The 16464-nt window shown below is 54.2% G+C and overlaps 2 protein-coding genes across 7 annotated transcripts; one reads left to right on the forward strand and one right to left on the reverse strand.

Annotated features, from left to right (window-relative positions):
* Positions 1 to 67: 67 nt before the first annotated feature.
* On the forward strand, positions 68 to 4849 carry LOC308072544 (uncharacterized protein). Of its 2 annotated transcripts, none has more exons than XM_080409571.1 (10): positions 68 to 252; positions 607 to 657; positions 1250 to 1396; positions 1488 to 1538; positions 1644 to 1769; positions 2168 to 2230; positions 2936 to 3025; positions 3228 to 3397; positions 3835 to 3944; positions 4212 to 4849. In XM_080409571.1, the coding sequence occupies exons 1-10, from the start codon at positions 177 to 179 to the stop codon at positions 4345 to 4347; spliced, it is 1020 nt and encodes a 339-aa protein (XP_080265697.1). In that variant the 5' UTR covers positions 68 to 176; the 3' UTR covers positions 4348 to 4849. The 2 variants fall into 2 exon arrangements, with proteins under 2 accessions (XP_080265697.1, XP_080265698.1); XM_080409572.1 differs by having other exon boundaries at positions 77 to 252; positions 1250 to 1369.
* A 1763-nt stretch (positions 4850 to 6612) lies between these two features.
* Positions 6613 to 16425, reverse strand: LOC308072542 (adhesion G protein-coupled receptor E3-like). Of its 5 annotated transcripts, XR_013931702.1 has the most exons (17): positions 15541 to 16425; positions 14758 to 14808; positions 14437 to 14577; positions 14213 to 14286; positions 13526 to 13618; positions 12777 to 12927; positions 12457 to 12573; positions 12184 to 12362; positions 11519 to 11689; positions 11198 to 11392; positions 10046 to 10281; positions 9817 to 9883; positions 9278 to 9369; positions 9001 to 9169; positions 8823 to 8918; positions 7147 to 8642; positions 6613 to 6804 (listed from the first exon to the last, which is right to left on the reverse strand). XR_013931702.1 is itself a non-coding variant. In XM_080409566.1 (16 exons), exons 1-16 carry the CDS (start codon positions 15830 to 15832, stop codon positions 8442 to 8444), a joined length of 2313 nt encoding a protein of 770 aa, XP_080265692.1. In that variant the 5' UTR covers positions 15833 to 16425; the 3' UTR covers positions 6613 to 8441. The 5 variants fall into 5 exon arrangements, 4 of the variants coding, with proteins under 4 accessions (XP_080265692.1, XP_080265694.1, XP_080265693.1 ...); XM_080409566.1 differs by having other exon boundaries at positions 6613 to 8642; positions 12184 to 12350; XM_080409568.1 differs by having other exon boundaries at positions 6613 to 8225.
* Between the last annotated feature and the right edge of the window lie 39 nt (positions 16426 to 16464).

Here is a 16464-nt window from a genome sequence, read left to right on the forward strand (position 1 = left end):
TTTCACCACCCATTTGCATGTCACTGCTGCCATGGCACGGAGAAGGAACCGAAACCTCCGGGGCCTAACCGCTGGCCAAAATGGAGTGCCGGAGGTGGTGAGGGGTGTGCCACGGTGTGTGCCGAAGGGTTGAACTCCCCACCTGGCGCCTGCGCGGCTGATTTCGCCGACAAAACATGGCTCAGCAGGAGACCTATGGCAACTGGTTGGGTCCCCCACCGGCACCCGGCAGGCGGCTGGTGAGACAAGCAGGTAAAATTGGCGGTACCCCCCAGCTCTGGGTCTTTAGCGTGTCCTTGGCGTGTGTTTTTGTGGCCAGTGGGTGCCTTAGTGAAGCGTGGCGGTGTCTGACTACGCCGGTGTCATATGGAGCAGGGCGAAACGCTTTTGGGGGGTTCAGGGTCATGTGGGTCCCACTTTGTGCTCAGAAGCCCCTAAACCTCCAGGTCTGGCCCTAATTCAGGTGTCAACTCTGCGTTGGGCCTTATAAAAACATCATCCCCTTCCCCACCGGCAGCGATGGGGTTAAAAGAAGCGCTGGTGGTGGTTTTGGGGATCATCACTTTATCTTTCCCCCTTTTTTTTTTTTTTTTATTTTTTTGGCAGGAATTTACTCAGTTGCTGGGAAGATGACACCCATGGGTCACTTCAGACCGGGTAAGTCATCATTTTTTATTTATTTATTTTTTCGCCTTTTCAGGCTTTTCTGTAGTGCAGATGGAAAGCAGAACTCCCCGAGGTGCCTCCCCCAGGCCAAACTGGGCTTCGTTTGCAGCTCGGTTGGTCAAACGCGTCTCGCTAAAAGCGGCGTTTCTCCCCAGATTTCATTCCTGCTATCAAACGAGATCAAATAGCCCCAATGGTACCCTGAAAGTCCACAGTGCTGGGATAGAAACGGAATTTATCATTCTGCCCGTGCTCTCGGAGCTGGTGCTTGCACCTTCGCGGGCTCAGATTCATGCCGTCGGTCCTGTTCATCCCTGCAGAGAGCGTCAAACTTCCACAGAATTTCTTGGATTTGCGGCTGAGGGCAGAATTCAGCTCTAAAAAATTGTTATACGTAATAAAATCAATATTTATTGAGCGAAGGGTGCAAAACTCTCGCCAGAGGAGCTGCGGATTTACCAAAGGGGAAAGGGGAATTGTGGGGTTATTTTTATGTTTTCCAAAGAATCCAGCTAATCATTAACAGACAGGATTCCCAGTTGGCCTAAAATGCTGATTATCACCCATTTTTCTTCTCGCACAGCATCCCCGGACAGTTTTGAGGATGATTATGATGATGTGTCCCTGTCGGAGTCGGATCGTGGCCACAGTCGGCCGGTGACCGATGAAGATCTGCAGAACCAGAGGAGCAACAGAGGCACCGGTAGCACCCACCTCCTTTCCCAGCCTCGTGCGTGTGGTCCAGGACCTCCACAGGGCAGGATTTGGCCTGAAAACTCCCCCAAACCATCACCCCGTGACTCTTTCCTTCCTCCCCACAGGGGTTTACATCCTTGCGGGAAAACCGGCGTCTCCAAATCCTTCCCAAAAGGGTGAGTCACTCTTTGACGCTGCCACCCCTCACCGGCATCGGCAATTGGACCCAGACCCAAAAAGCTGGGATTCCTCCCCGATTTCTCCCACGCTGCTTTCCACAGGTAACCTGGAGCCCAGAGGTGGCAGGGGACGGAGCCGCAAGGTGACACCGGTGGCCATCCTCTACATCCTGCTAGCGCTGAGCTTCATTGTGTGGGTGCTGCTCTTTGCGCTGGCCATCGTGAAGCGTAAGTGGCCTTGGAAGGGTCCTCACTGGGCTGCGAAGAGGTTATTTTGGTTAAAACACCCCCAAAAAAGCGCATTTTCACTATTAAAAATAACACATGGCTTGTGCCCATGATGCTTTCGGTGTCCGACCACGTGAAAACCACAGGTAAAGCCTGGGTGTTGTGTTTTGGTTTTAGTTCCACCTCAGTCCGTGAATTTTAGGGTTTTATTCCCAGATCGACCCTAGTGCACTACACCTGGGTGCACTACACCTGCACTCCCCATTTGCTCCAGGGTGTAAATCCACTCCAGCATTCCCCACTCAGTCCAAAAAAAGCAGTAAATTAGGCAAATTCAGAGGCCACTTTCGATTCCTCACTATGATCCAGCTGTAGTTTTTCTTTCATTTTCGTTTCAGAGATGGAAATCATGGCAGAGTTAAAGCTCTTGAGGTCAAACTTCTCGGAGAATCAAGCTGGTGGTAGGTCCCCAGACTCATATCCCAGTGGTGAAGTTTAATGGTTATGGAGAGACACTGGTCTTTTGGCTCATTTCTGGCACCGGTTTGGCTTTTTGGTGTAAATTAAGGAAAAAAAAATATCAAATTGTCTTTTCAAGTGGCTCCTGGTTCTGCTCTGTCTCTTAGTGAAGCAACGCCGGCTTCGGCTGACTTGTTTCTGATTCTCACTGGGAATTACACCGGGGTTATGGTGTGGCTCGGACACCGACTGAGCTCATGCCCCAATCCCAAAGGAATTAGCCCCAAAAGGGTGCAAGTAGGAGCGGATCTGCCTTTGGGTTACCATGGGATTTGTCCTGGTTAGGATCTTACAGGGGGGAAAATACACCATTATCTCCATTAAAGGTTATGGGAAGGATGTAAATCCTACAGAAAATTCTGCAAAAGTCAAATAAAACGGGCCAAATTCTTAACCACTGCCAAACGAGTGATTAATTAAATTATATTCTGGGAAATATTGCAGCAAAATGTCACCCAAAGAGAGAAAAAACCAAACTAGCCAGCAATGCAGGAGCTTTTGCACCCCTGGCTGAGCTTTCTACGTGTGCAAAAGTAACAAATCCTGGGGGAAAGAGCTCTAGATTTGGGTAAACTGAAGGGGAGAAGCAGGAAAAAGTGGGGGAGAACGGGGCTGGTGGTGGTCGCTCACCCCGCTGTGCTCCCCAGTGCGGCAGGAGCTGTTGGAGACACGACAGGAACAGCTGCGGATGCGGAGCGGGATGCACAAATATTACAAGGAATTGCAGGATATCACAGGTAAAGCCACTGTCTCCGTCTTGATGGTCCCTCAGCGTTGTGCACCAGGAGAGAAATCTCCGGATTTTATCCCAGAAAGGCTGCAGTGGTCTTAGGGATGGAAATGTGGGTGATGGATGGTATTTGGAGATGTCACCCCAGCAGAGAAAAAACAAATATTTTTTTTTTTTTGCCCGGTTTGGGGGCTTTCTCATCCTTCTAGCGCTGCTCTGCATGTCGGTGGCGGACAGCAAGAAGTGCTCGGTTGGCTGGAAGATGTTTGAGAAAAGCTGCTACTCCTTCTCGACGGAGGTGATGAGCTGGTCGGACGCGAAGGAGACCTGCGCCGACCAAGGCGCTCACCTGGTCATCGTCAACTCCGAGCTGGAGCAGGTCAGGCAGCTGCTCGCCGGTGAAAAATAACCAGTTTCTTGCCTTCTACAGTGCCCAAAATACCCCTTTTTTGAGTATTTCTGGGAGAATTCCTACTCTGACAAACACAGGAGTTCTCAACCCTTTTTTTTTAAATTTTTTTTTGGTTTAAATTAACCAAGATTGGCCATCAGGCTCGGAGTAATTTGGAGGTGGAGCAAAGTGCTGATGGCCAAGCTGAATTCAGTCGATTAGCAAAAAAAAAAGTCAACGTCTCCTTTCTGGAGCGCTGTGTATGCCCTTTGCTTTAATATACCTGAGTTGTTCGCTATTTACCAAACCCCACCACTCGGCTATCACGGTGATGACCTCACCTTAATTACCGAAAGCCTTGAGATGCTCCATAGTCCTCCAGAATTATTATTTTGGGGCTGATTTAACCAATTCTGCTTTTCTAGAATTTCCTGAAGGATAATATTAACAACAGCAGCACGTACTGGCTGGGAGTGACGGATCAGCTGGAGGAAGGCACCTGGATCTGGATGAATGGCGAACGTACGAGTATTAGGTAAAAATTCCCCCCAGACTGGAAAAGAATCTGAAAATAAATGGAAAAAAATGAAGTTGACCCATCAAAACTTTGGGATTTTGTAGTTTTATGTCAGCCAAAGGGTTTACATTGGAAAAATGGTGTTATCTGAGCGTATGGTAAAAAAAAATATAATTTTTTAGTGGTCTCCTTCCCTCAAAATACAAACTTTACTTCTTCCTGAGAGCGCTGCCCTTCCTGAGAGTTTTTATTCCTTTATTATTTTCTCTTTTCCTCCTTCTCCAGCTACTGGAACACATGGAAGGAGAACAAAGACAAGGACCAGAAGGACTGTGGCAGCATTGGGCCTGATGGCATCTGGAACGATGACAGATGCTCACACTCCAACCACTGGATTTGCGAAAAGTCCTGGAATTGCTGATTTCAGCATTATTTTTTCCTGTTTCTGGACAATTTTCAATGAACCTGTTAAAAAAAAAAAAAGTACATTTCAAACTTCCTGCTCAGGAGCTGGATGAACTCACGCAGCTTCAGGGGGATCTGGAGGCTCCACGCTCCCAGTTTTTGCCTAAAAAAGCTCTCAAAAAAATAGCAAAAATCCCTGGGACCCCCAAGACCCCCAAATTATGGGAAAGAAGGGATTTTCAGCCACAAGAACGATTGTAAAATGGTGAAAAACTCACTCACCAGCGCACAACTGGTGCTGGCTCTCAGCGTCACCGAAGTTCTCCTTCCCTCCCCAGCTCTGCTGACACATCGTGGTTTCTGCTTAATTCTCAGAAAAGACAATTTCAGTAAAATTTAGGGTTCTTTACCCCTTTCCAAAGACTTTTAACCATATTTATCCTTCCCTTCCCCCCCTGCACCAGCCCCCAGCCAAAAACCTCCCACCCACCCCCAAATCTCACTCGTACGTCACTGAATTCAGCACATTATCACCCAATAAAACTTATTATTTTTTTCCTAAGAAATGCAGCACGCACCAGTTGTTCTTTTTTTCGCCCCAAATAAATAAAATGGTCCCAGGCTCATCCCAGTGTCTGAAAATTTCTGGAATTGAAGGAATCCTGTTAAAACTGGGGAGTGATGTTAACACGTCTTTTTATAAAGGTTTATAAGCAGGAAAAAAAAAAATGTTTTCAGGGAATTTATATGTTACCGATTGGCAGAAATGCAATGATTCATTACAAGTAATGAAATTCGCTTTCTGGGTTGAAAATTAACCGTGGGAGCTCCTGCCCTCCCTGAAAATTAGGAAATTTGAGCCAGGCTTGAGAAATTTGCTGGAAAATCAATTTGAAAAGGACCCGTGGCAGAAAGTGAAACTGGTTTTAGACTGGTTTGGGCTGTTTGTCACCAATAAAAAAAAAACAAATTGACCGGTGGCAGAGCCAATGTGGAGGGATGCTGCTGCCTGCAATAAAAATGTGGGGTTTTTTTAACCAAAATATGCGTTTCTAGCAGGGAAATAGTCTGGGAGGGTGGATTGTTGGACCTGTAGGCTCTGGTGATGGAGACTGGGGGTTACTGGGAGCGCTGGGGCTAAGGGGAACTGGGAGGCCTCTGGGAGCTAGGTTGGAGGGGTACTGGGAACAGGAACTGGGGGTTACTGGGAGGCACTAGGAGCTCTGGGGCTGGGGACAATACTGGGAGCACTGGGATGACCAGGCTGGGAGGTACCTGGAGGGCACTGGGAGGCTAATGGGAGAACTGGGGGTACTGGGCAAATACTGGGAGCACTGGGGCAGGGAGACAGCCCAGTCCCAGCTCTGGGGGGGGTACTGGGAACACTGGGAGGACGCTGGGTCAGGGAGATGGCCCAGTCCCAGCACTGGGGGGTGACTGAGAGCACTGGGGAAGGCACACTACCCAGTCCCAGCACTGGGGGATACTGGGAGGGCACTGGGACAGGGAAATGGCCCAGTCCTGGCACTCGGGGGGTACTGGGAGCACTGGGGCAGGGAGACAGCCCAGTCCCAGCACTGGGGGGCTACTGGGGAGTGAACTGGGGCTGGGAAATGGCCTGGTCCCAGCACTGGGGGGTTACTGGGAGCACTGGGAGGGCACTGGGGCAGGGACAGTGTCCAGTCCCAGCACTGGGGGATACTGGGGAGGGAACTGGGACAGGGAAATGGCCCAGTCCTGGCACCTGGGGGGTTACTGGGAGCACTGGGGCAGGGAGAAGGCCCAGTCCCAGCACTGGGGGGTACTGGGCGCACTGGGAGGACACTGGAGGTGGGGGGGAGCACCCAGAGCCACCCCAAAGCCGCCATCCCTCCTTACCTCTCCTCAGCCTCCCTCGACGCCCCATTGGCTGAGCCGTGCTGCCCGTCTCAGCTCACAGCCAACCACCGCCCTCCCTGTGCTCCCGCCCCCATCTGATAGGATGGACCCCTCCTGGCACCACCCACCTCCCACCAATCAGGTCCTCCCTAGCACTTGGGGGCGGGAATTCAGACCCCCAGCACCATTGGCTGTTGCTCCTTGTCAATCAAGACTAGCAGGAGGATAATTGGCCTATTGGGGAAGGGAGGCGGGGCTTGTCTGGCTCAGGACCCACCCTCTCCTGTCAGGGGAGAGGCCTCACATTGGGGTCGCAAGGCTGAGACCCCCAGGGGGGTCCCCCACCCCCTCCCCAGCCCCAGTGCCCCCCCTCCCCCCACCACAGCCACACTGAGGCCTGGGGGACAAGCCACGTGCCTTTAATCAGCTTTTTTCCACCCAAAAAATCCCACCAGAGCCTCAGGGCGAAGGAGGCCGGAGAAGGCCCGAAACAGGGCGATCCTGAGGGAAAACAGGTTGGGAAGGGGCCGTTCGGCAGGAAAAGGCTGGAAATGGGGCAGTTGTAGGGGGAAGGAGCTGGAGAAATGGGGCCTAACTGCTGGAAAAATGCAGGAAATGGGTCGTTTTGTGGAAAAATGCTGGAAATTAGTCAAGCGCTGAGGGGGAAAATGCTGAAAATGAGTCGATCCTCAGGGAAAATGCTGGGAATGTGTCATTCTGCAGGAAAACAGTGGAAATGGGTTGGTCGTGGAGGAAAACAGCTGGAGAAATGGGGCAGAACTGCTGGAAAAATGTGGGAAATGGGTAGTTTTGTGGAAAAATGCTGGAAATGAGTCAAGCGCTGAGGGGGAAAATGCTGAAAATGAGTCAATCCTTGAAGAAAATGCTGGGAACGGGTCGGTCGTGGAGGGAAACAGCTGGGGAAATGGGGCACAACTGCTGGAAAAATGCGGGAAATGGGTCATTTTGTGGAAAAATGCTGGGAATGGGTCAAGTGCTGAGGGGGAAAATGCTGAAAATGAGTCGATCCTCAGGGAGAATGCTGGGAATGAATTGAGTGTTGGAGGGGGGAAATGAGGAAAATGACTCAATCCTTGGGGAAAATGATGGGAAGGGATAGTTCCATGGATAAAAGCTGGAAGCTAGTTGAGTGTTGGAGGGGAAAATGCTGAAAATGAGTCAATCCTTGGAGAAAATGCTGGGAATTGTGTCATTCTGCAGGAAAATCCTGGAAATGGGGCAATCATGGAGGGAAGCAGCTGGAGAAATGGGGCACAACTGCTGGAAAAATGCGGGAAATGGGTCATTTTGTGGAAAAATGCTGGGAATGGGTCAAGTGCTGAGGGGGAAAATGCTGAAAATGAGTCAGTCCTTGGGGAAACTGCTGGAAACGTGTCATTCTGCAGGAAAATGCTGGAAATGGGTCGCTCCATGAAAAAAGCTGGAAATTAGTTGTGTTGGAGAGGAAAATGCTGAAAATGAGTTGACCCTTGAAGAAAATGCTGGGAAGGGATCACTCAATGGAAAAATGCTGGAAATGCGTCATTCTGCAGGAAAATGCTGGAAATAGGGCAGTCATGGAGGGAAGCAGCTGGAGAAATGGGGCACAACTGCTGAAAAAATGTGGGAAACAGGTCATTCCATGGAAAAATGCTGGAAATGGGTCAAGCATTTTGGGGGTAAATGTTGAAAATGAGTCGATCCTTGGAGAAAATTCTGGAAATGAGTCAAATCTGCAGGAAAAGTACTGGAAATGGGACATTCCATGTAAAAATGATGGAAAACTGTTTTTTCCTTAGAGAAAGTGGTGGAAAAGGGTCAAGCCTGCAGGAAAAATGCTGGAAATCAGTCAAAACCATGGGAAGAACGCTGGAAATAGATTGGTCCATGGAAAAGGGACTCAGTCTTGGTGGAAAAATACTGGAAAATAGTAATTTCTTGGAGAAAATGCTGGAAATGGGTCAAATCTTCATGGAAAATGGTTGTTCATGGGAAAATGCAGGAAATTGTTCAGTCCTGGGTGGAAGCAGATGGATACAAATTGTTTCTAAGGGAAAATGCTGGAAAGCAGTCATTTCTGGGGGGAAAAATCTGGAACATGGGTCAGATATGTGGGGAAAAAAATGCTGTAAATGCCTTGTTCTGCCAGAAAATGCTGGAAATGGGTGGGACCTGTGGGGAAAATGCTAAAACCAGGTTGTTCTGCAGGGGAAAAAAAATGCTGGAAATGGGTCAGATCAGCAGGATGACTGGGAAAATGGGTTGGAATGACAGGAAATATGCTGGGAATGGGTCAGATGTGCTAGAAAACTGCTGGAAATGGGTTGGATGTGCCAGGAATGGGTCAGTCCTGGAGGCACCCGGTGTCACTTCTGCCACTCGGTGCTGTGGCTGTTCGGCCTCTCCCCTTCCTGGGGGTGAAAAAGGGCCATGCTGGGGTGAAACAAGGACAAAACGGGGCAAGAAATGGGGCAGAGGTCCTGGTGGGACCCTCAAGCAGCCTCCCCCATGCCACCCCTGGCCTCCACCTCCTTTTGGTGGCCACTAGAGGACCCAGATGTTTGGGTGCCCACCCAGCACCCCACCGGGACCCAGATGTTTGGGTGCCCTTACCGTGACATAGCTGATCTGCATCTCGGTGGTGGGCATCTCATGGGGGTGCTCTCGTTGCCCCAGCACCCTAAACCAGAGCCGGTACTGCTCCGTCACCTGTGGATGTGACACACCGCTGTTTCCCAATTGTCCCTGTCCCCTCCCACACGTCCCATGCCTGGGTCACCCCCCGTGGTACCTGCCGGTTGAGGACGCAGTGCACAAGGAAGATGAAAACTCCTTGTAGGCTGTTGACGATGGTGAAGATGAAGGCCACTACTATATTGTCCCCCTGCGCCTGCAGCAAGCCCAGACCCCACGTGCAGCCCAGGATACAGATCTGTGCCAGCGCCTTGAATGTCATCAGCCTGAAGGAATACCCATTTTGCTCTTTTTTTCAGCCAAACCCCATCTCATATGCTCTTTCTTCTCCCCCAAAACCACTCAACCCATTCCCCACTGACGCAAAAACCCACCGGGTACTTTTTAGGGCTGTGACATCAGCGTTGAGGGAGGAAAGTTTGTCCCGTAGAATCCAGAGGGTGGTGAGAAAAAATAACAAATTAACCTGGGCAGAAAGTAAAAATAATAATAATAATAATAAAAATAATTCATTTTGAAAGACAGGGTGCTTGGGGTGGAAATTTGGGGTGGAAAAGGGTCAGTGTTGCAAAACTCTGTGCATGACCTTGACCGAGCGCACACAGCCTGTGGGATGTTTGCTTAATACCAGCCTTAAATATACATGTGAGTTTGCTCTTTTGATGCAGATCCCTAAAATCCCTCAATTTGGGGTCTACGGGGGCAGAACCATGGCCATAATTGTAAATTTGGGGTGGAAAAGAGGGAACAGGTGCCAAAACTCGTCATTAACGTGCTGTGGTGCAACCACTGCTGAGTGCACTCGGCCCGTGGGGAGTTTGCTTAATATTGTTATTAAAGGTAAGTTTAAATTTGCTCTTTTTTCCACCCAATATTTCCCCTTTCTGCCTCCTTTCAGCAGCAAGATACCCACCAGGATGATGACACAGACAGGACCGAGGAAACTCCAGATGAAACCTCCCTTCATGCTCAGCCAGCAGCTAAAAAAAAAAGGGGGAAAAAGGAAACGATCACCAAAAGCATTTTGGTGGCATGAAAATACCCGCATCCGGATACAGCGGCGTCTTTTATTTTGGGATGATTTAAGCAAAACACGTGATCCACTGATGATCCCACCCCGCCTGGGTGCTGATGGGACTCACTAGTGCTCAGTGCCGTAGCCACCAGGATGGACAGCGGCGGAGATGGCTACCACAATGGCCGGCGTGCCGTAGCCTGCAGGGTAGATGTATCTTTTCCTGAAGCGACTGGCGCTGGTGTAGTTGAGGACGGTCAGGTTTCTGATGGTGAGGAAGAGGTGCAAACCCTCCAGGAACATCCAGGCGAAGCAGGCGAGGAAGAGGTAGTGGAGGAAGCCCGCTGTGATGGCACACGTTAGCTGGATGGGGGACACCGAGGCTGTGGTGGGCTTCCTAGTGTCACCACAGTGTGGCTTGGGGAGGTGGTGGCATCTCTGGCACTTGGGGATGTTCCACATGCCTCCAACATGACCTCAAGGAACCTCAAGGAGGTGGAGATGCTTTGGGCTGGGGGCAGACCGGAGACCTCCAAATGTCCTGTTCAACCTTGGTTATCCTGTAATCCAGGTGCTTTCACTCACCCAGGGAGAGAAGGGACCCAGCACCTCTGAGGAACCTCAACTAGTTGGACTCACTTTGAGTAGAGGTTGGTCTGGAGGCCTCCAACCATCCCGTTCGACCTAACTTATCCTGTAATTCAGGTGCTAACACCCACCCAGCGCAAGAAGGGAACGACACTCCATTCATTGGACCTGCTTTGAGTTGGGCTTGGACCAAACCTTCCAGCCTCAGTTATCCCATAATCCAGGTGCTTGTGTCCACTCAGCAGGAGATGGGACCCCTGGAAGAAGGTCTGCTGGAGCTATTCGAGTAAAGGCTACAGTCAAGAGCCATGACCGTGGAGACCCAGAGGAGCAAAATGAGATGCCAAGGAGCCCCCAGTGGCCCCAGGATGCTTCCTGAGGAGCTTGCGGAGATCCCAAGGAGCTCAAGGAGACCCTGAGGAGCTCAAGGAGACCCCAAGGAGCTCAAAGAGACCCTGAGGAGCTTGTGGAGACCTCAAGGAGCTCAAAGAGACCCTAAGGAGCCCCTGAAGGCCCCAAGGTGCTCAAGGAGACCCCAAGGAGCTCAAAGAGACCCTGAGGAGCCCCTGAAGACCCCAAGGAGCTCAAGGAGACTCCAAGGAGCTCAAAGAGACCCTGAGGAGCTTGTGGAGACCCTGAGGAGCCCCTGAAGGACCCAAGGTGCCCAAGGAGCCCCCTGAGGAACCCGTACCTGGTTGGTGGTGTGGGGCACGGCCACGAGGAAGAGGAGGTCAGCAGCAAAGAGGCAGATGCTGAGGTGCAGGTGGAGGGTGACGCTGACGCTCCAGAGTGAGCGGCACAGGAGGAAGGTGATGATGGCCAGGAAGAGGCAGCCCAGTGACACCGACATCCCCACGTAGGTCACCACCAACAGCGCGTAGCTCTCCTGCAGGTGGCGTCACGCGTGTGACATCACGTGTGTCCCATCCGGCGTGTGGCCACACGCGGATGGTTGGGAGGGAAGAAAACCCCCAGAAAACCGGGTGGTTTTGGGGTGCAATCAGGATCTCACCCTAACGGGGTGGATGGCCATGAGGATGGCGAAGGTGGAGAAGTGGGTGCAGGCGCAGACGGAGCGGAGGTTGTCACCCCCGATGCGGGTGCAACCTGAAGGTGTCCAGTGGTTCTTGGTGCCCACCTTCTGCCAAGACATGCAGTGCGGCTCCTCGCCCGCCTGCGGTGCCTGATGGGGATGTGCTTGAACGTGACTTTGCACCACGATGGGGATGCACCGAGCCCAGATTTGCACAAGATCTGGATTTGCATCATGACGGGAATGCACGAGACCAGATTTGCACAAGATCTGGATTTGCACCACGATGGGGATGCACAGAGCCCAGATTTGCACAAGAACTGGATTTGTACCATGATGGGGATGCACCAGACCAAATTTGCACCAGAACGGGGATGCACGAACCCCAGATTTGCACAGGACCCAAATTTGCACCAGAATGGTGATGCACTGACCCCAGATTTGCACCAGGATGGGGATTCACCCCCAGACCCACAACCACCACGCTCCAGATTTGCCCTGTGGTGACACCAGTTGCCAACCCCACCATAATCCGGTCCAACGCACTTGCTGCAACAAACCCTGTGGTGCTTCCTTGTGCAAATCCCCACCCCGCGAGCCGCCCAGCAGCCCCCCCAGCCCCAGCACAGCCCCCCAGCCCCCACCGTGTGGTGCTGCAGGGTGATGTTGAAGGCAACTTCGAAGGTGATGTTGGGTGTCCCCATGGTGCCACCGACCACGCGGGAGTTGAGCCTCCCCTGGCGCAGCTCTGTGGTGCCACCCAGCAACTTCTCCACCTCCTTGTAGACAATAAAGGCCACCGCGTGCTTGCCTGCCCAGAGAACTGGGTCAAAAACCACCCCAAAATTAGCAAATTTTGGGGTTTGGGTTTTTTTTTTGATGGAACTTTTCTTGCAGCAGCAGCGTGGTGGCCATACCTGCCTGGGCATCGTTCACCACCTCCTGGCAACTGATGGTCAGGCTCTCCTCGCTTACCACCAGCATCAGCGTGGTCTGGGGGCAGCCGTCACTGTGTACCACCTCCACCACGGCCTCTGATTTGGGGTGAAAAAAGGCCTTTTTAGGATCTTTTGCCTGCCCTGGGTACCACTGTGCTCTGGCAGAGCCCTGGGGAAGGGATGCAGCGCTGTCAGCCTGATGGTCCTTTGAGGGCTGCAATGCTTTTGGGGGTGCCATGCTTGCAGGGTGCTGGGAGGATTGAGGGGGCCCTCGGGGGCACCCATGGGTGCTGACGTACCCATGGTGGAGGTGTTGAAGCGTTGGGGGCCGGAGCCAGGGCGCTGGAGGGCTGCCTGCAGCACGAGGGCTTCGGTGCTCTGCAGCAGCAGCTCGGTGGTGGTGGAACGGAGATCCTTGAGGGCCTCTGCCTGCAGCTGGCTCAGCGTGTTCTGGGGAGGGGGGGGGCAAAGCGGGGCACACGTGTGTGGTGGGGCACACGCGTGTGGGAGGGTTGTTTGAGGATGCACATGAGTTGAGGTGCATGCATGCGCAGGGGTGCGTGCGTGCAGGGGATGCACATACATGTAGGGGATGCACATGCATGTAGGGGATGTGCACACAGCTGCAGGGGATGCACATGCATGTAGGGGATGTGCATGTGTGCAGGGCATCCACATGCATGCAAGGGATGCACATGCATGTAGGGGATGCACACACTTGCAGGGGATGCACATGCGTGCAGGGGATCCACATGTGTGCAGGGGATCCACATGTGTGCAGGGGATCCACATGTGTGCAGGGGATGTGCACGTGTGCAGGGGATGCACATGTGTGCAGGGGATGCACACACGTGCAGGGGATGCACACACGTGTAGGCTGCACATACGTCAGGGCTGCCGCGGGGTTGCACATGGGAATACATACATGTACAGGGGGTGGATGCAGAATGCACACGTGCAGGGGAAGCCCACGCGTGGGGGATGCACGTGGGGTTGCACATGGTGCGTGCAGGGGCGCAGGTGGGGTTGCACACGCGTGTGCGCTCACCTGCAGCTTGGCTGCCGTGGGCTGGGTGCAGGCGGCGTCCAGGAGCTGCTGGGTGGCCAGCAGGCGGGCGCAGGAGGTGGCCCCCGCCGGGCTCTGGGGGGTGGGGGGTGGTGGCCACCGGCTGCCTGCCCTTCCCTCCCGGGGCCCAGCCCACCCTGCCTCTGCCCACCCCTCTGTCCCTCCCCAGCTCCCCCTGCCCCTCCCTCCCTCCCCCTCTGCCCCTCCACATCTCCCTCCATCCCTTCCCACCTCCCTCCCTCCCCACCTCCCCATATCCCCCTCCATCCCTCCCCATCCCTCTCTGTACCTCCCCATCCCTCCTCCATCCCTCCACATCTCCCCCCCCTCCCTCCCCCTCTGCCCCTCCACATCTCCCTCCATCCCTTCCCATCTCCCTCCATCCCTTCCCATCTCCCTCCATCCCTCCCCATCTCCCCATATCACCTTCCAGCCATCCCCACCTCCCTCTCTCCCTCCCCATCCCCCTCTGTACCTCCCCATCTCCCCCTGCCCCTCCATCCCTCCACATCTCCCCCTCCATCCCTCCACATCTCCCCCTCTGTCCCTCCCTCCCTTTGTCCCTCCCCATCTCTCTTCCTCCCTCCCCATCTCCCTCTGCCCATCCCTCCCTCCCCCCCACCTTTGCCCCATCCCCCACCTTGCTCCCCGCCCCTCCCAACCCCCCACCTTGGGGTCTCTGCACGCCCTTCTGGCCTCCTCCAGGATGGGAAATTTACAGGACCCTACTTTGGGGTCAAGCGCTGCGGATTTGGGTCAGTGTGGGGGGTGTGTGTGCCCCATCCTGCCCTGCCTGTGTGGCTCTGGGGGGGCTCAGCACCCCCAGAATGGGGGAGGGGGGAAAGGGGGTAAAGGGTTATGAGGGGATAAAAGTGGGGTGTTTGCCCCCTTACCCTGGCAGGAGATGATGGAGTTCTGGGCGATGGGGGCCGTGCCGGGGGGGCACCCACAGGCCCAGGCTTTCCGCTCCAGACTCTCCACCCACTGATGCAGGCAGCAGCTGCTGGTGGAGCAGAAGTGGGGACCACAGGACACTGGGGGGGGGGACAAGGAGGGGGATGTGGCGTGGGGACATGACCCAGATTGGAGTCTGAACCCCTGATCCCCTGTGACCGCCCCCCCCTTGCTCCCCACCCTTCACAGCCCCTTACAGCACCCCCAAACCCCCATCAGACCCCCCCCCCCAACCCCCATCAGACCCCCCCCCAACTCACGCCTCTGGTCACCCTCAGTGGCAGGGAGGTGGCTCAGGAGGTGGCACAGCACTGTGGGGGACATGGGGGGACATCAGCACCCTGGGACTTGCCCTTCCAGAAGTGACCTCCCCCGGATCAAACATCCTCCCCCCCGCCCCGCCCCGCCTAGGGCTCAAACCCCACTTTTGGGCTCAAACCCCATTATCAGTCCCAACCCGCCCCCCCTTTGGGGGCTCAAACCTTAATTCTGGGGGCTCATCCTTCCCCCGTCAGGGTTCAAGACACCCCCCCTCCCCTTTTGGGATTAAACATCCCCTTTTGGGGCTCCCTGCCCCCATCAGGGCTCAAAAATCTGCTTTGGGGGGGACAAATCTCCGCTTTTGGGGCCAAACCCCTGCTTTTGGGGTCCATCCTACCCATATGAGAGCTCAGAACCCCCTTTTGGGGGCTCAACCCCCCCCCCCCCAAAGCTCAAACCCTTCTTCTTGGGGCTCAACCCTCCCCCCCCCAGGGCTCAAACTCTTTTTTTAGGGGATCCGCATCCACCCCCCCCCCAGGCTCAAACCCATCATTTAGGGGCTCAGCCCCCCATTTCAGGGCTTGACGCCCCCTCCCCACTCCAAAAACACCATTTTGGGGTGATTTCGAGCCCTTTTGGGGTGATTTTGAGCCATTTTGGGCTGTTGGCACTGCAGCCCTTACAGCCCCAACCTACTTCCGTTCCTGCCTCAGTTTCCCTTTTCCCATTTCCCTCTGTTTCACCCCAAAATACCCTCTGGGGGGGGAGGGAGCACAACTTACCCCAGAGGCACGCGGTGGGGGGGGGGTATCCCATGACAGGACACAGGACAGGGGACGCAGTGGCCCCAGGGTGCCGGTGACAGAGGGGAAGTGGCATCGGACAGCCCTGAAACCACCGAACGGCCCCAAAAAACCGCTTCCCCCCCCCCCCCATTGCTCCCTCCCCACCCCCCTCCCCAGCGTGGGCTGAGGCCTGAGGTTGCTCGCTACACGTAACAGTGGCGATGGGGCTCCCCCGTCCGGGCACCTGGGTCCACCCTTGACCATGGTGACTCCATGACCTTGTCTCCATCTGGGTCCCTTCCTAGTGAAGGTGACCCTGTGACCTTATCCGTGTCCCCTGCCCATGTGCCATGGTCCCTTAGAGATGTTGACCCCATGGTGGCATCTCCACCTGGACAGCTGGGTGCATTCCTAGTGAAGGTGACACCATGACCTTGTCCATCACCCCTCTCTGGCTATCTGAGCCTTGGAGACATGGACCCCATGGTGTCACACCTGCCCAGATGTATGGGTCCCTTCCTGGAGACGTGGACCCCGTGGTGTCACCCCTGCCCAGACCTTCTTGGAGACATTGACCCATGGTGTCACCCCTGCCCAGATGTATGGGTCCCTTCTTGGATATATAGGTCCCTTCTGGGAGATGTGGACCCCGTGGTGTCACCCCTGCCCAGACCTTCCTGGAGACATTGACCCATGGTGTCAACCCTGCCCAGACATATGGGTCCCTTCCTGGAGACGTGGACCCCATGGTGTCACTCCTGCCCAGATGTATGGGTCCCTTCCTGGAGACATTGACCCGGTGGTGTCATCGCTGCCTGGACGCCTGGGTCCATTCCCAGAGAAACCAACTGCACAACCTTGACCTCATTGCCCGCCTGGACACCCATGTCCCTTCCTGGCAAAAACAACCCCGTGGCCTCA

Source organism: Falco punctatus (genome assembly GCF_963210335.1).
Source record: "Falco punctatus genome assembly, chromosome: 13".
Lineage (NCBI taxonomy): Eukaryota > Metazoa > Chordata > Aves > Falconiformes > Falconidae > Falco > Falco punctatus.